The sequence below is a fragment of the Hippocampus bargibanti genome, linkage group LG01, assembly GCF_051943395.1.
Source record: "Hippocampus bargibanti isolate YZ-2025 linkage group LG01, ASM5194339v1, whole genome shotgun sequence".
NCBI classification, from domain to species: Eukaryota; Metazoa; Chordata; class Actinopteri; order Syngnathiformes; family Syngnathidae; genus Hippocampus; species Hippocampus bargibanti.
The window spans coordinates 2,456,363-2,470,288 of NC_142734.1; the positions used below are offsets into that span (position 1 = coordinate 2,456,363).

Consider the following 13,926-nt stretch of genomic DNA (forward strand, 5'->3'; position numbering starts at 1 on the left):
CTTGTCTTTTGGGCGCACTTCCCTTCCCGTCACTCATCCATATTCTTTCCATTCTTGATTTGACATGTTTTCTTCTCCTTTCACTCCTGTCTTTCCTTCTCATTCCACCCATTCTCTTTTTCTCAGTGGAGCTCTCCAGTTTGTCTCTTTGTATGACCAACTCCAAATTAGGCGAGCCTTGCTTCTATGTGATTGGACGGACAGAAAATACGCGGTTGGTAATGGTTCCTGTTAGTTCTCCTATTTTATGTCTCTTGACATTCCTTCGCTCGGTTACCGATGTGTCGTCACATACATTTGTGTTTGGTGCTTATTTTTAAAAGACAACCGACGCCCACGGACAAGTCGTGTCCATAATTTGTAAAATGGCTTCAAATGACCTCTACTGAGCGTATTTTACAAAGATTCCACCGCATATAGCTATATTTTACGTTTTAAGACTTGTGCGGAATATTCCGGAAGTCTTGCTTTTGAGTTTGTGACAAGTCCGCACGTGACGTCACTGAAGGAACGCCCCTGACCGAAAAAAGGACACATTGTAGCAGTCCTTCCGTCACGTCAATGCATTTTGCTGTACTTGTTTGGTCTGAAAACGTCGTGTTGCACCAAAAAGAGGCAGAAGAGGGCGACAAAGCTCCATGTAAGGAATTTATCAGCCTGTGGAAACGGGCTGATTAATTCCTCACACGGAGCTTGGTCGCCATTTTCTGCCTCTTCTTTGGTGATACATTTCCCCCCAATGTTGCCTCAAAATGGCACGGAATAAATTCTTTAATCGATTGCAAACATGTATGCTTTCCTCTTCAGAATTATTTGAATCATAATCATAACTGGATGTGTAACAAGAAAGCATATTCACCGAATCTGAAGCCATTGTTTTGATTCTTGAGCAATTCAAGATGTCTTTGGGTGACATCACGAACAAGGGGGCGGGACCTTCTGAAACTTGCAACTCCCGGGTTCAATTTGAAGTTGTTTTTGGACACTTTAAGTCATTTTTATTGGTGTTTTGAAGTTGACTAAAATATCGTACTGCGTGTTTTGGGTATTTTAGATGCTATAAAACGTTTTTTTAATGTCAGTTAGGAAACACAAAATGGTGTCGGTTGTCCTTTAAGTTACCCAGTTGCATGCACATCTTAAGCGCAAATAAACCGTTTCCTATCAATTGGCATGCTTTTCAAACATGTGTCATGACCTCTCAACCCCACCCTTCCCACAATGTATCCCCCAACCTACATATACCCCCATACAATATCTGTCCAGGCCGTGAGCACAGAATCACCTCCCCCTCCCGCCTGCGACACCCCAAGGAGCAGGGTATGGCTGCAATAGACTCCAGCAGGCCTAGGGGGCGCCGTTCCAAGCAGAAAAGGAGAGACAAATCTTTGGACGGTGCTGAGAAAGAGACAAGTAGACGGAGAAGGTGGCAATCGGAAGGACGCTCGGAACCAGAGAAAAGGGAGAGTTCTCGAAAAAGGCCGTCTCGGAGTTTACCCCGAGAACCCCCGTCGACAGATGTCGTCGGCCATGCGGGAAGGGTGAGGAAAGCGGAGAAGAAACACATAACAGCTCCCGTTGAGGAGAATCTGGAGGAACATTTTGTAGATGGAAAAGAGGCTTTGCTGCCAATTCCAAGTCCTTATAAAAGGCTTCCCAGGCCGAAAGAGGAGAGCGAGGAGGACTCAGACGAGATATGGGAAGTGGCAGCAGGCTACCGTGCTACGAAGCAGCTCCAAGGCGACGTGGATGACGGCGACAAGAATGAAAATGATCATGATGATGCTCACCACGGTGAAGAAAAAATCCAGGAGTTTGAAGTGGATGCGCTAAAGAAGCTGTTAGGCCACAACGCCGGGACGTCTTCTGTCCCCTTCTCCTTCCTCGCTTCTGCAATTTCTGCAAATCAGCTGAAGGATGACGAATCCGCTAGCCAATCAGATGACAGTACGTCCGCCGCTAGCATCGCTAGCTTTCCCGCACGGGCGCTCGGTCGCAGGGCCGCCGTGCTTCCGGGTCCTTGGTTGCCCCCCAACCGGAACAGGGTGGCTCGGGATGTTGCGGAGAACGGGCTGTCGTCGCAGCCGACGCTGCCCGCAGACAGAGAAGAGTGACGATGACGACTTGACTGGAGAGCGTGGAGGCCATTTTGTTGATTCAGATACTTATTTAATTTTTTGACAGTGATACCTCGGTTTACGAACCCCTTGGCTTACGAACGTTTCGGTTTACGAACGTTACATTTATGAACATTTGATATACGAACTATTTTTCGGGATAGACACGGAGCTGCCACAATGAGTGATGTGTCATTCGAGAACGAGCCCGTTCTCCTAACAACAAAATGGCAGCCGGCTTGTTTTGGTCCTCTAACCCCCGCCCCCAGTTGTCGGTTAAAGCCATGTGATTGGTCAAGAATGCAGCAGTGAGGGGTGGAGGTTACAAACAGAGAAAGAGTGAAGCCATTCTCCAAAAAAGAAAATGGCCGCCGACATTTTTCTTTGGTCCTCTATTCCCCGCCCCCAGTCGTCGGTTAAAGCCACATGATTGGTTAAGAACGCAGCAGGGAAGGTGATTTAAACATTAAAGGGACAGGCAGACGACAGAGAGAGTGACAAAATGGATAGAAAACAGTGAAATTTGGAGTCGTTTCAATTTTGATAGTTCAAAGGCAGAGTGTAAACTGCAAGGTTAAAATTCCCATCAATCAGGCTCCACAAATAACCCGCATAAGCCATCTGTACACTTGATGCAAAACGCTATCAACCCAGCTAAACAGAACGCAATTGATGAGGAACTAGGTAAAATTATCACAGAGAAAGCACATACAAGGGATCATTCTTCAAGATGGTGAAAGAAGAAGGTTACGTTCCTCATCAAGTGTTTAATGCTGATGAAACCGGCCACTCCATTCCCTCAAGCCATCAATGACCATCACAAAGGTAAATAAAACGACTTTATTACACAGTATAGTGTATTTCCTTAATTACAATGCCAGCGCACTTTTATTATACATAAAATAAGCTATATTTTGTGTAGTTTTAAGGTTTAGGAAATTAGATAGTAGAAAATTATGTTTTATGGGGACCTGAGAGCGAATTATTCTCATTTTAATGGTTTCCTATGGGAACTTAATGTTTGGTATACACACTTTTCGCCTTACACACTCTGTCTGGGAACCAATTACGGTCATAAGCCAAGGTATCACTGTATACAGTATATAGGGCCAGAGCTACCAGCACAAATTTAGTTAGCTGACGAAGCTTTTCGGATGAGAACGTCCGACACCTTCAAAGAAGTACAGATGACGACGGCTGAAGAAACCTTTTCATCGACGTCTCTCATATGTTTTTAGTTCACTGATTACCACGATGTGGATGATGTGTCTCTGTTTTTGTTTTTTGTTTTGCTTGTACAGCGCAATACGTGTCACATGGTACATACGTTGTTGACACCGATTGTCAAGTTACAGACCTGGGCATATGTGAGTTGGTCCGATGATGCCAATAAGTATGGAGACGTTGGAGTGAACAAATTGAAATTGGTTCTTTCGTGGAAGCTGTTCTGAATCCTCAAAGTTTGAAGTCTTATTCTTTGTGCCTTTTAACAGCTGATTTTAGCTGATATTTTAAACTGTAAATGCCCCTTTATGGAGATTTATTGGGTCACGTTTCACGTTACGAATGAGATATCGAGTGGACTACATTTATCATTGTCCCATTTCCTGTTCTCCTCTGTAAAATATCTGCTCCTCTCCAAAGGCTGCTTTGGTAGTGTTCACTTATACCTCATGGTGACTCCCAGAAATTATAATGCAATTGTCTATTTGGGTCGTCTACACACACTTCACTACTATATAGTTCAATATAAATGTGATGACGCCAATACACTTTTTTTTCCTACACTTGTGGTACTCTGCAGTCATAAAATATATATATAGATATAGATATAGAGTATATATATATAGAGAGTTGTTTATGTATGTATTTCATTCATCATTCCTGCATATCTGCTGTATGCATCACAGGTTTTGTACTATGACGCAAAAGAAAAATATATGAGCAAGCCTTTGAAGGACCAAGTCGATTTTTGGTTTCTTCACGAATGTTTTCTTCTCAACCGACCCGAGTGTGACATGCTTGCTTTGTCATGCAAATTGGTGACAATACAATACAATACAATACAATACAATACAATACAATACAATACAGATCAGAACAATAATAATAATAATACATTTCATTTCCAAGCGCCTTTCAAAACTCTCAAGGTCACTTCACAGTCACAGGACAAGTTTTTTCTGTGGGTGAGCAGCGGCAGCCACATGCGCCAACGTTCACTCAACCCCAAAATAACTCAAATAGATAGCAATCTAGCTTGCTAGCTAATAGCTAGCGAATAGATAGCTAATAGCTAGCAAATAGATAGCTCATACATTTCTATAATGCCAAACTTTTGCAGCAGCTTAGTGGATTTCAACTTTTGTGCCCATTGTGCCACAGTACTGTTGCCTTGGTAACCTGAACTCTTTCATCCTGATCACTGTTTTACTGTAAAAAAAAAAATCCAAATTTGAATTACCCTTGTAAATCGTTTAAAAATACTTCATATCACACTCTGTTGTATCCATTATAATGATTCGTTTCTTAATTGCGTTACGGCAAATCTAGAAGCATTATGGAGATATACTGTGAGAGGTTATTTTTGTATAGATTACTTTGTATAATTACTCAGGTTATAAGATTCATTAGATAGATAAGCTATTTAGAAGGGAAAGTTACACATTTTCATAAAAGATTAATAATATTTTTTGAAGAGGAGGTCAATAACGCTATATGGCAACATCAGGAGACACAGACTGTTATCTTTAATCTGGAAAAATGTCATATTTAATATTCTGGATTTGTTCCCCCCCCAAAAAATGGCGAAACACGCCTACCAGTGTTCGTGCAGTGTCGATTCAGTTTCACAATGTTCTTTTTTTAACACTTTAAGTTCCCAAATAAGATTACTTCTGAAGTGTAAACGCTGAAGTGCAAATAAAGGACTGAATCAATAAATATCATGTGTTGTATTGCTTTTTAAGCACCCGCGTTAGACAGCAGGTGGCAGCAACAGCCCAGCCGAGTCTTTCGAAAAGTATTCTCTTTTTTTTTAAACACTAACCCCGGATCCGTTCATAGTGTAATAATAGTATTTATGTATTTACATTGTACAAGTGCCTTTCAAAACTCTCAAGAACATTTTTTTTCGGCGTGTGAGCAGCGGCAACCATTCGCGCTAGCATCACTCAACCCGGAAGTAACGCACACGACACCATGAACTCAATAAACTGGTCATCCAAATAAAGTAATAATAATAATAATATGTATTTTATAGTCAATGGGAAAGGCTTCAGCAACTCCAGCGACCCTTTCAGAAAATGGATGAATGACTTTTGTTTTTTGATAATGTAAAATATTTTAGTGTTTTTTTTTCTCGTTAAATACACAATGTCAAACGTTTATATTTCCATTTATCTGAAAAAGACGTTAATGACAATGTGTAGAGCTTGTTATATGTCTCGCTTGAAAATTACGTCACTTTATATGTATCTTGTATTGTGTCTGACACATAACACATTGACACAACTGGACTCATTGGAGTCACTCGAATTTTGTAAATTGCTCTACCATCGTCATGTGACGTCATGCAGTGCTCAATACCGTAAATCGATCGCGATCGACAAGTCGATATCCATGTGACATTGTTTTGAATTGACGCTGTACAAATTAAATTGATTTGTTTTGAAAAAAAATTTACGTCAGCCTATCAGCCATCGCCTCACTTGATTAAAACACCGGACAACCAATCAGATAACCTCTTATTATTAGGTACACGTGCGTACTCAAACAACGGCTGTGGGCGTTGCAAACTTAACTAGCTAGTCGTTAGTTACATCCTATATTTTTGCTAGGTTTTTCGCTTTTAAACGTAAGATATGGTATAAAAATGAGTGGGGAAGCTCGATCAAGTAAGAAGAAAAAAAGGATTACTTTCATATGGAATGGAAGGAGGACTTTTTTTCATCATGACATTTTCAAAGTGGGTTTGTCTCGTCTGCCAGCTATCAAGAGTGAACTCAGGTAATGGCAAAAAAAGACAGACATTTCAAATAATGTACGGCGTACTACAACTTTTATACGGAGAAAAAAGGGAACCGATCATACAACGACTATATTGTCTCAAATCCAGTTCGTCAAAACTGCTTGTAGCCAACGACAATCTTGCTGCTGATCGCTGTATTGATAAATGCATAACGTGCGTATGTACGTTAAACTGCATGCATTCCCACTTGTTAGTTTTTTTAAAATAATGTAATAATTTATACGGGCCAAAGATGATAGGTATGCGAGAATTATGTTGTGTTGTGCCACATATGTGGTCATGCATCAACATACGTTCGTTGCAAGTATCCTCAATAAATTTCTCACTAAATATCTTCTTTTCCTTTCGGCTTTTCCCTTCAATCGGTTGCCACAGCAAATCAGTGTCCTCCATCTTTAGAGGTTCGATTATTTTGATTTGAAAGTGTTAGTTTACTCGTTAAGGAAAGGTCTAGTGACGAGGTTATTTAATTTTTATTTTGAAAATCTGGACTGTGAGTCCTTCATCGCCGAAATGTTTTATTTCGAAATTCCTAAAAGGAAGTGTAGAATCATCACTGCCAAAGGAATTTTGTCATTCCCTTTGCGCTCCTGAGGCAAAGTCGATCGCATCTCGCAGTCCTGACGCGCGCGTGGTGCGGTTACGCTCTATTTTGATTGCATTCGCGACACGCACGTACACACACGCGCGCGCACGGCTCCTGTCATCTTCGGCTCGGAGGAGTCACAAAACTCGCAGAATATTTCCGTCGCTTTGGCAATTCTTGCAATTGATTCCTATCGTTCTACCACCACGCAAGATGTGGAAGTAAAGTCTTCGTTGCTACTGAATGGGGGGGAAAAAGCCCTACCGGTACGCGCGCACGCCCGTCAAATGAAAGGAAGGTAGAGTTGTGATGCGTTTAAAGGGAGCCGCTATCTCTAAGGGAAGAATGTACTCCGTAAGACAACTTTATTTACTTTCCGTGCCGTAAAAACGTATCGAGCCATGGGTTGAAAGACTGCACGCTGCGTGGGGATCTTCAGTGTGGGTGGGAGTTATGTAATGATTGACACTTGCTTGACAATCAGTGGGAGATCAGAATTAGCGTCTTTTTTTTTTTTAAATCCCGTTTTTATCTATATTGATAGTCGGTGGATTCTATACTGGTACGTGTTATTTATCTCGATATATATTCCATTATTAAAGGTTTCTCAGCATTCTTCAGACCATTTCAGGCGTTCATCACCATGACCCAAACTCGGAATTCTGGTTTGGAAAACTCTTCAAAAATGGCAGCAGGGGATCAGACAATCGATACTTTATTCCGCTTATTCGTCAGTGTTGTTTTCCGCACGGCGAAATCCCAAAGCGCTTCAAAGATGTTCTAGTACTCATGTTCCCACTTGACGACATGTAGTCCACCCGACAATCACCTCTAAGACTTTTTTTTGTTTTCCCGCATCGGAAGCGAAATCTCCACCAGAGTTTCCGTCGCGTCCTCCCTCCCCCCCCCACTCATCAGGGCTGGTGGGGGGGGCGGATCTGGGCTTCCGCCATGGAGACCAGCCCGGAAAGCCCCAACCGGGCGGTGGAGTACCTCCTGGAGCTCAACAACATCATCGAGAGCCAGGCCAAGCTCCTGGAAAGCCAACGGAGGCGCATCGAGGAACTGCAAGGCCAGCTGGACCGGGTCAGGAAGGAAAATCAAGACCTGAGGCAGGATCGCAGCCCTCGGGCCACTGGCTCCGATACCCCGGAGCAGAACCATGATCACGGCCAGCCTCTGTCGCTCCCCACGCATCATGGCGGCGCCGGGAACGGCAGCGCGGCCTCGCCTCAGACCAAAGGTGGACCTACCGCGGCGAGGAGGACCCACACTCGGCTCACTCGAGGTCTTTCTTGCGGCTCGTCGACCGCCGAGAGGGACCGGCTCGAACGCACCGACAGCACAGACACCAGCACCAGCGGCACCATTCGCAGAAAGTAAGTTGAATCACCTTCAGAGATTTACGTCTTGCGGTTCCGCTTTGATTAACTATTAATTCCGATTCATTTCCTTTGCGTATATTCTTGAATATTTTATCTTGAATTATTTGCTGGTACTTTAAAGGACAACCTCCGGATAAGTTGCGTCCATAATTTGTAAAATCACTTGAAATGACTTCTACTGAGCGTATTCTACAAAGATTCCACCGCATATAGCTATATTTTAAGTTTTAAGACTCACACTGAATATTCCGGAAGTCTTGTTTTTGAATTGGTGATGAGTCCGTACGTGACGTCACTAAAGGAACGCCCCTGACCGAGAAAGAGACACACAATGCATTTTGGGTACTTTGTTTGGTCTAAAAACTTCGTGTTGATCCGTGATGAGGAAGGAAACACATAAATAACACGATGATGAATCATTGTGTGTTGCACCAAGACTATTACAGTAAAGTCTCGTTATATCGATATCGGATATATCGATAGTCCCGGTTATATCGATAATATTTCTATGCACGCACGGAGAAAATTGCATGCAAACAGGGTCGGATATATCGATAGTCCCGGTTATATCGATATTTTTTCGGACTCCCTTGAATATCGATATAACGAGACTTTACTGTATTTGATACTAGGTGACACAAATTCCAAGCAGAGAAATCAGCCCATTTCCAACGGAGCTTGGGCACCATCTTGTGCATTTTCTGGGAGCTACATTGCAATCCAGATGCCTCAAAATAACACGAAAGGACTTCTTTAATCGATTGCAAACATGTATGCTTTCCTCTTCAGAACTATTTGAATCATAGTCATAACTGGATGAGTAACAAGAAAGCATCTTCTCCAAATCTGAACACTATCAAAGCCATTGTTTTGATTCTGGAGCAAGGCAGTTTGTGAAGGAGTATCCTGGCGTTATGTCACGAACAAGGGGGCGGGTCTTTCTGAATCTGCCCAGTTCCGAGCTCATTTTGTGGCAGTTTTGGGACACGCCAGGACGTCTTGCCTTGCTCTAGAATCAAAACAATGGCTTCAGATTCGGAGAAGATGCTTTCTTGAACCTTTTTCTGCAAAAGTATCCTCGATAACAAACCACGTCCACACTCAAAGGGGGTGACGAAAACTAGTCCGCCAGCTACCTGTGTGGTTTGGTTCGTTTGTCGAAAACTAGTTCGTATGCCAAGATTACATACTCGCGAATTTAATGTCTGTAAGGTGAAAAGTTCATAAGCTAAAGCGTTCGTAAGCCGAGGTATCTCTGTATTGAGCTACTATATGTGAGTAGACAGCAATCGGTGTCAAAAAGGCAAATGGTGAAATGAAATGTGACGGTCTCCTGTGATAGGACAGTCATTTGTGGACTTGAATAGTTTTGCTGAGATCCCAACGGTAGTTTTTGATCCAGATGCAACCCAATCCCTTATCAAGTTGAGCTGCTTCCTCTCATCCCATATGGGAGGCATAATCAATTAGACCGAAGCACTTTTGCATCGGGTGGCTATTAAATAATGTGATGCTTCACCATTTGCTAATTACTACCTGTGGCTGCTTGTGGAGGAAGTTTCAGTCCCGGTAGAAGCTTGCAGATGTAGAGCTCCATCATAAAAGTCTTTTCATTGGCAGCTGATCACAACGCAAAACAAAGTGTGTGTTGTAAAATTAGGTGGGGGGGAAACAGGAAAGGGTTGTGATCTTCCGGCGTGTGCATCAAAGAGAAAAGGTGGCACGCACACTGACTTGCCATCTGTCAACAGGGTGTGGAGGGAGCCAACGAAGGCAAAGCAAAGGAATTATCCGTCTGTCTTCTTTTAAGGGACAACCGACGTCTCCGGACAAGTTGTGTCCATAATTTGTAAAATAGCTTCAAATGACTTCTATTGAGCTTAAGAGTCCACCGCATATAGCTATATTTTACGTTTTAAGACTCAGGCTGAATATTCCGGAAGTCTTGTTTTTGAGTTGGTGACGAGTCCGTACGTGACGTCACTGAAGGAACGCCCCTGACCGAAAAAAAGGACACATTGTAGCAGTCCTTCCATCACGTCAATATATTTAGCTGTACTTGTTTGGTCTGAAAACATCATGTTGCACCAAAAAGAGCCAGAAGAGGGCGACCAAGCTCCATGTAAGGAATTTATCAGCCTGTGGAAACGGGCTGATTAATTCCTCACACGGAGCTTGGTTGCCATTTTCTGCCTCTTTTTTTTGGTGATACATTTCCCCCCCAATGTTGTCTCAAAATGGCACGGAATAAAAAAAAAATCCCTTCTGGTTAAGTTTAGGAAAGGGCACGCGGTGCATTTCAGATGAGCCAGTAAAAGTGTCGTTTTATATACAGTAAAGTCTCGTTATATCGATATTCAAGGGAGTCCGAAAAAATATCGATATAACCGGGACTATCGATATATCCGACCCTGTTTGCATGTGATTTTCTCCGTGCGTGCATAGAAATAGTATCGATATAACCGGGACTATCGATATATCCGATATCGATATAACGAGACTTTACTGTAATACTGCTGCTGTCCTCTGGATAATAAACATAATAAAAATAATTCACATCAGTATTTTTAGGCCACCAGAGAAGGCCTTGGAGACGACCCACCACTGCTATTTTACAATCTCACGGTGAAGTGGCAAGAGAAGGATATGCAATCAGCGTCATTTGAAGGTGTCAATGGCGCTGATATGAAAAGTAAAGCTGTTACATAAGACAAAAAACAGACATGCACATTCACAACGGATGGAACGCTTCAAGAGGAACGGGCCTGCGAAATCCATATCGACAGCGCTGAGGACCTTCTTCAGCGCTGTCGATATGGATGTTAATTATCCAAATGTGGAGAACAACGGATGAGCTCAATTTGCTAAATTTAAAACTCCCTCTCTGGCTCGCTCTCGCACGTACGTACCCACGTATGGACAGTCGCTCGCTCGCTCGCTTTCCCCCCTCCCTCCACACATGCTGCAGCTATGACTCAGACAAGCTGCACTTTGCTACTCTTCTCTCGCTTTTCCCTTTTCACCTTTGCCAGCCTGCACACTTATAATAATAATAATAATAATACCTTTTCTTTCGAAGCGCCTTTCAAAACTCTCAAGGTCACTTTACAGTCACAGGATAAGTTTTTCTGTGGGTGAGCAGCGGCACAACTCAAAAGTAAGATAGAAAGCTAGCTAGCTAATAGATAGCTAACAGCTAGCTAGCTGGAAAACTAGCCAGCTATATAGCTAATAGATATACAGATAGATAGCTTGCTAGAAAACTAGTCAGTCAGCCAACCAACCAGATAGCTAGCGAGCCAGCTATCTAGATAGCTAGCCAGCTAATAAATAGCAAATAGATAGTGAATGTGTGTGTTATGAGTCCATGCCGATTGATCAACACACACATAATGGATCAATGGGGTTTTAAATGATGCCGTCGCTTGTATTCAGGGAGAGTGGTCTCAGTACAAAATTCTCTGAGGGCACCCTAAGCCCTGGAACTTTCCTGCCATTGTCCGGTTCCGCACAGCAAATCGACTGTGTTTATTTCCAGCCTCAGTCAAAATTTTGCAATGCTACAAAACAAGATGTCTAGAATTCAGTGTGTGTGTGTGAGGGGGTAGGGAGGCCACGCAAACGTGGGTGGTGTTTCTATGCCTTCTCCTCAGCATTTGGAAGCTTTTTGGTGTTTTGCAACCAATGTACATTATTCAATTTTGAACAGATTTCTTAGATCGTTACCATGTAGGCTTCGTCATGCTGATGAGGTGATACCAGTGCGTATGGGGCTATCAGGACCAGTCATAGACCATAATCAGTCAGGACAAAAGTAGTACAGTGATACCTCGGTTTACGAACCCCGTCGTTTACGAACTTTTTGGTTTACAAACGTTAAATTTATGAAATTTTTACCTTGGCATACAAACTATTTTTCGGGATACACACGGAGCACCACAATGAGTGATGTCGTTGGCGAACGAGCCCCTTCTCCTCACAAGAAAATGGCAGCTGACTCATTTTTGTCCTCTATTCCCCACCCCCAGTCTTCGGTTAAAGCCACGTGATTGGTCAAGACCGCAGCAGTGAGGGGAGGTGGTTTAAACATTAAAGAGACAGGCAGACGACAGAGAGAATGAGAAAATGGAGAGAAAACAGTGAAAGTTGGACTTGTTTCAACTTTGATAGTTCAAAGGCAGAGTGTAGACTGCAAGGTTAAAATTCCCATCAATAAGGCTCCACAAATAACCCGCACAAGCCATCTGTCCACTTGATGCAAAAAGCTATCAACCCAGCTAAACAGAACACAATTGATGAGGAACTAGGTAAAATTATCGCAGAGAAAGCACATACAAGGGATCATTCTTCAAGATGATGAAAGAATGCTGATGAAACCGGCCACTCCATTCCATCAAAACATCAACGCCCATATCAAAGGTAAATAAAACAACTTTTTTTATACAATATAAATTATTTCTTTAAGTATAATACCATAGCACACTTATACGTAAAATAAGGTATATTTTGTGTAGTTATCAGGCTTATTTAGTCGAAAATTATGTTTTATGGTGACCTGGGAACGGATTATTCTCATTTTTAATAGTTTTCATGGGAAATTAATTTTTGCGATACACACTTTTCGCCTTACACACTCTGTCTGGGAACCAATTAAATTCGTAAGCCGAGGTATCACTGTACAATCACAAAATAAAATACAATTATAAATAGAAACAAGAGAAAGAGCTTGACAAAAAATGCTATTTTAATGTGTTTATGAAGCAATGAATTAAGGTGACATTTCGTGGACTCGGGTTTCAAATCAGGCCTTCTTGTCAGGGTTCGGGTTTCATTTATTACATACATACATACATTCCAGACTTTGCTATTCAACTCTTCATGTACAGATTCACTCAAGTGAATCTGTACCTAAATAGTTGACTGTAAGTGATGTGTCGTTGGACCAGTGCTCACTGCTGTGAGAGAAACGAGATTTTGCAGTTGCTGTGGAAACGGTGAAAAGGCACTAACTACATGTATATTCATTTGCCCTCATCTGTTTCAATGACGAATGGGCATGTCTAGATTTCTTTTCACTCTTGTTTTCGTTTTGGATCAAGCTTTGTGTCCATAATTTGTAAAATCACTTCAAATGACTTCTACTGAGCGTATTTTACAAAGATTCCACTTTATATCGCTATATTTTACGTTTTAAGACTCACACTGAATATTCAGGAAATCCTGTTTTTGAGTTGGTGACGATTCCTGATGTGACGTCACGGAAGGAACGCCCCTGACCGAGAAAGCGAAACACAATGCATTTTGGGTACTTTGGTGTGAAAGCTTCGTGTTGATGGCGAAATTAAAGGAGAACATGTAAATAATGTGATGGTGAATCGTTGTGTGTTGCACCAAGACTACTATTTGATACTAGTTGACACAAATTCCCAGCAGACAAATCAGCCCATTTTCAACGAGGCTCGGGCGCCATCTTGTGCATTTTCTGGGACGCTACATCTGAGTCCAGACGCCTCAAAATGATCCGGAAGGACTTCTTTAATCGATTGCAAACATTTATGCTTCCCTCTTCGGAACTATTTGAATCATATTCATAACGGGATGAATAACAAGTAAGCATCTTCTCCGAATCTGAAGCCATTGTTTTGATTCTCGAGCAAGGCAAGACGTCCTGGCGTGACGTCACGAACAAGGGGGCGGGACCTTCTGAAACTCGCCATCTCCGAGGTCATTTTGAAGTAGTTTTGGGACACTTTAACTCATTTTTATTGGTGTTTTGCATTTAACTGAAAATATCAGCCTGCGTGTTTT

General features: G+C 42.3%; 2 protein-coding genes across 4 annotated transcripts in view; both read left to right on the forward strand.

Moving 5' to 3' along the window:
* magixb (MAGI family member, X-linked b) overlaps positions 1 to 5,054 on the forward strand; it is a 53,162-nt gene extending 48,108 nt beyond the window's left edge. For 2 of the 3 annotated variants that reach the window (XM_088989809.1, XM_088989799.1), the window contains exon 16: positions 1,267 to 5,054. In XM_088989809.1, the coding sequence (XP_088845935.1) occupies positions 1,267 to 2,114 (848 nt within the window). In that variant the 3' untranslated portion in view covers positions 2,115 to 5,054. Of the gene's footprint in view, positions 1 to 126; positions 215 to 1,266 lie in introns of all 3 variants that reach the window. The other variant, XM_088989817.1, reaches the window with a different exon arrangement.
* Positions 5,055 to 6,745: 1,691 nt separating this feature from the next.
* The window catches only part of iqsec2b (IQ motif and Sec7 domain ArfGEF 2b), a 36,349-nt gene continuing 29,168 nt past the window's right edge, over positions 6,746 to 13,926 (forward strand). The window contains exon 1 of the mRNA XM_088989788.1: positions 6,746 to 8,112. Coding sequence (XP_088845914.1) covers positions 7,685 to 8,112 — 428 coding nt within the window. The 5' untranslated portion in view covers positions 6,746 to 7,684. The remainder of the gene's footprint in view (positions 8,113 to 13,926) is intronic.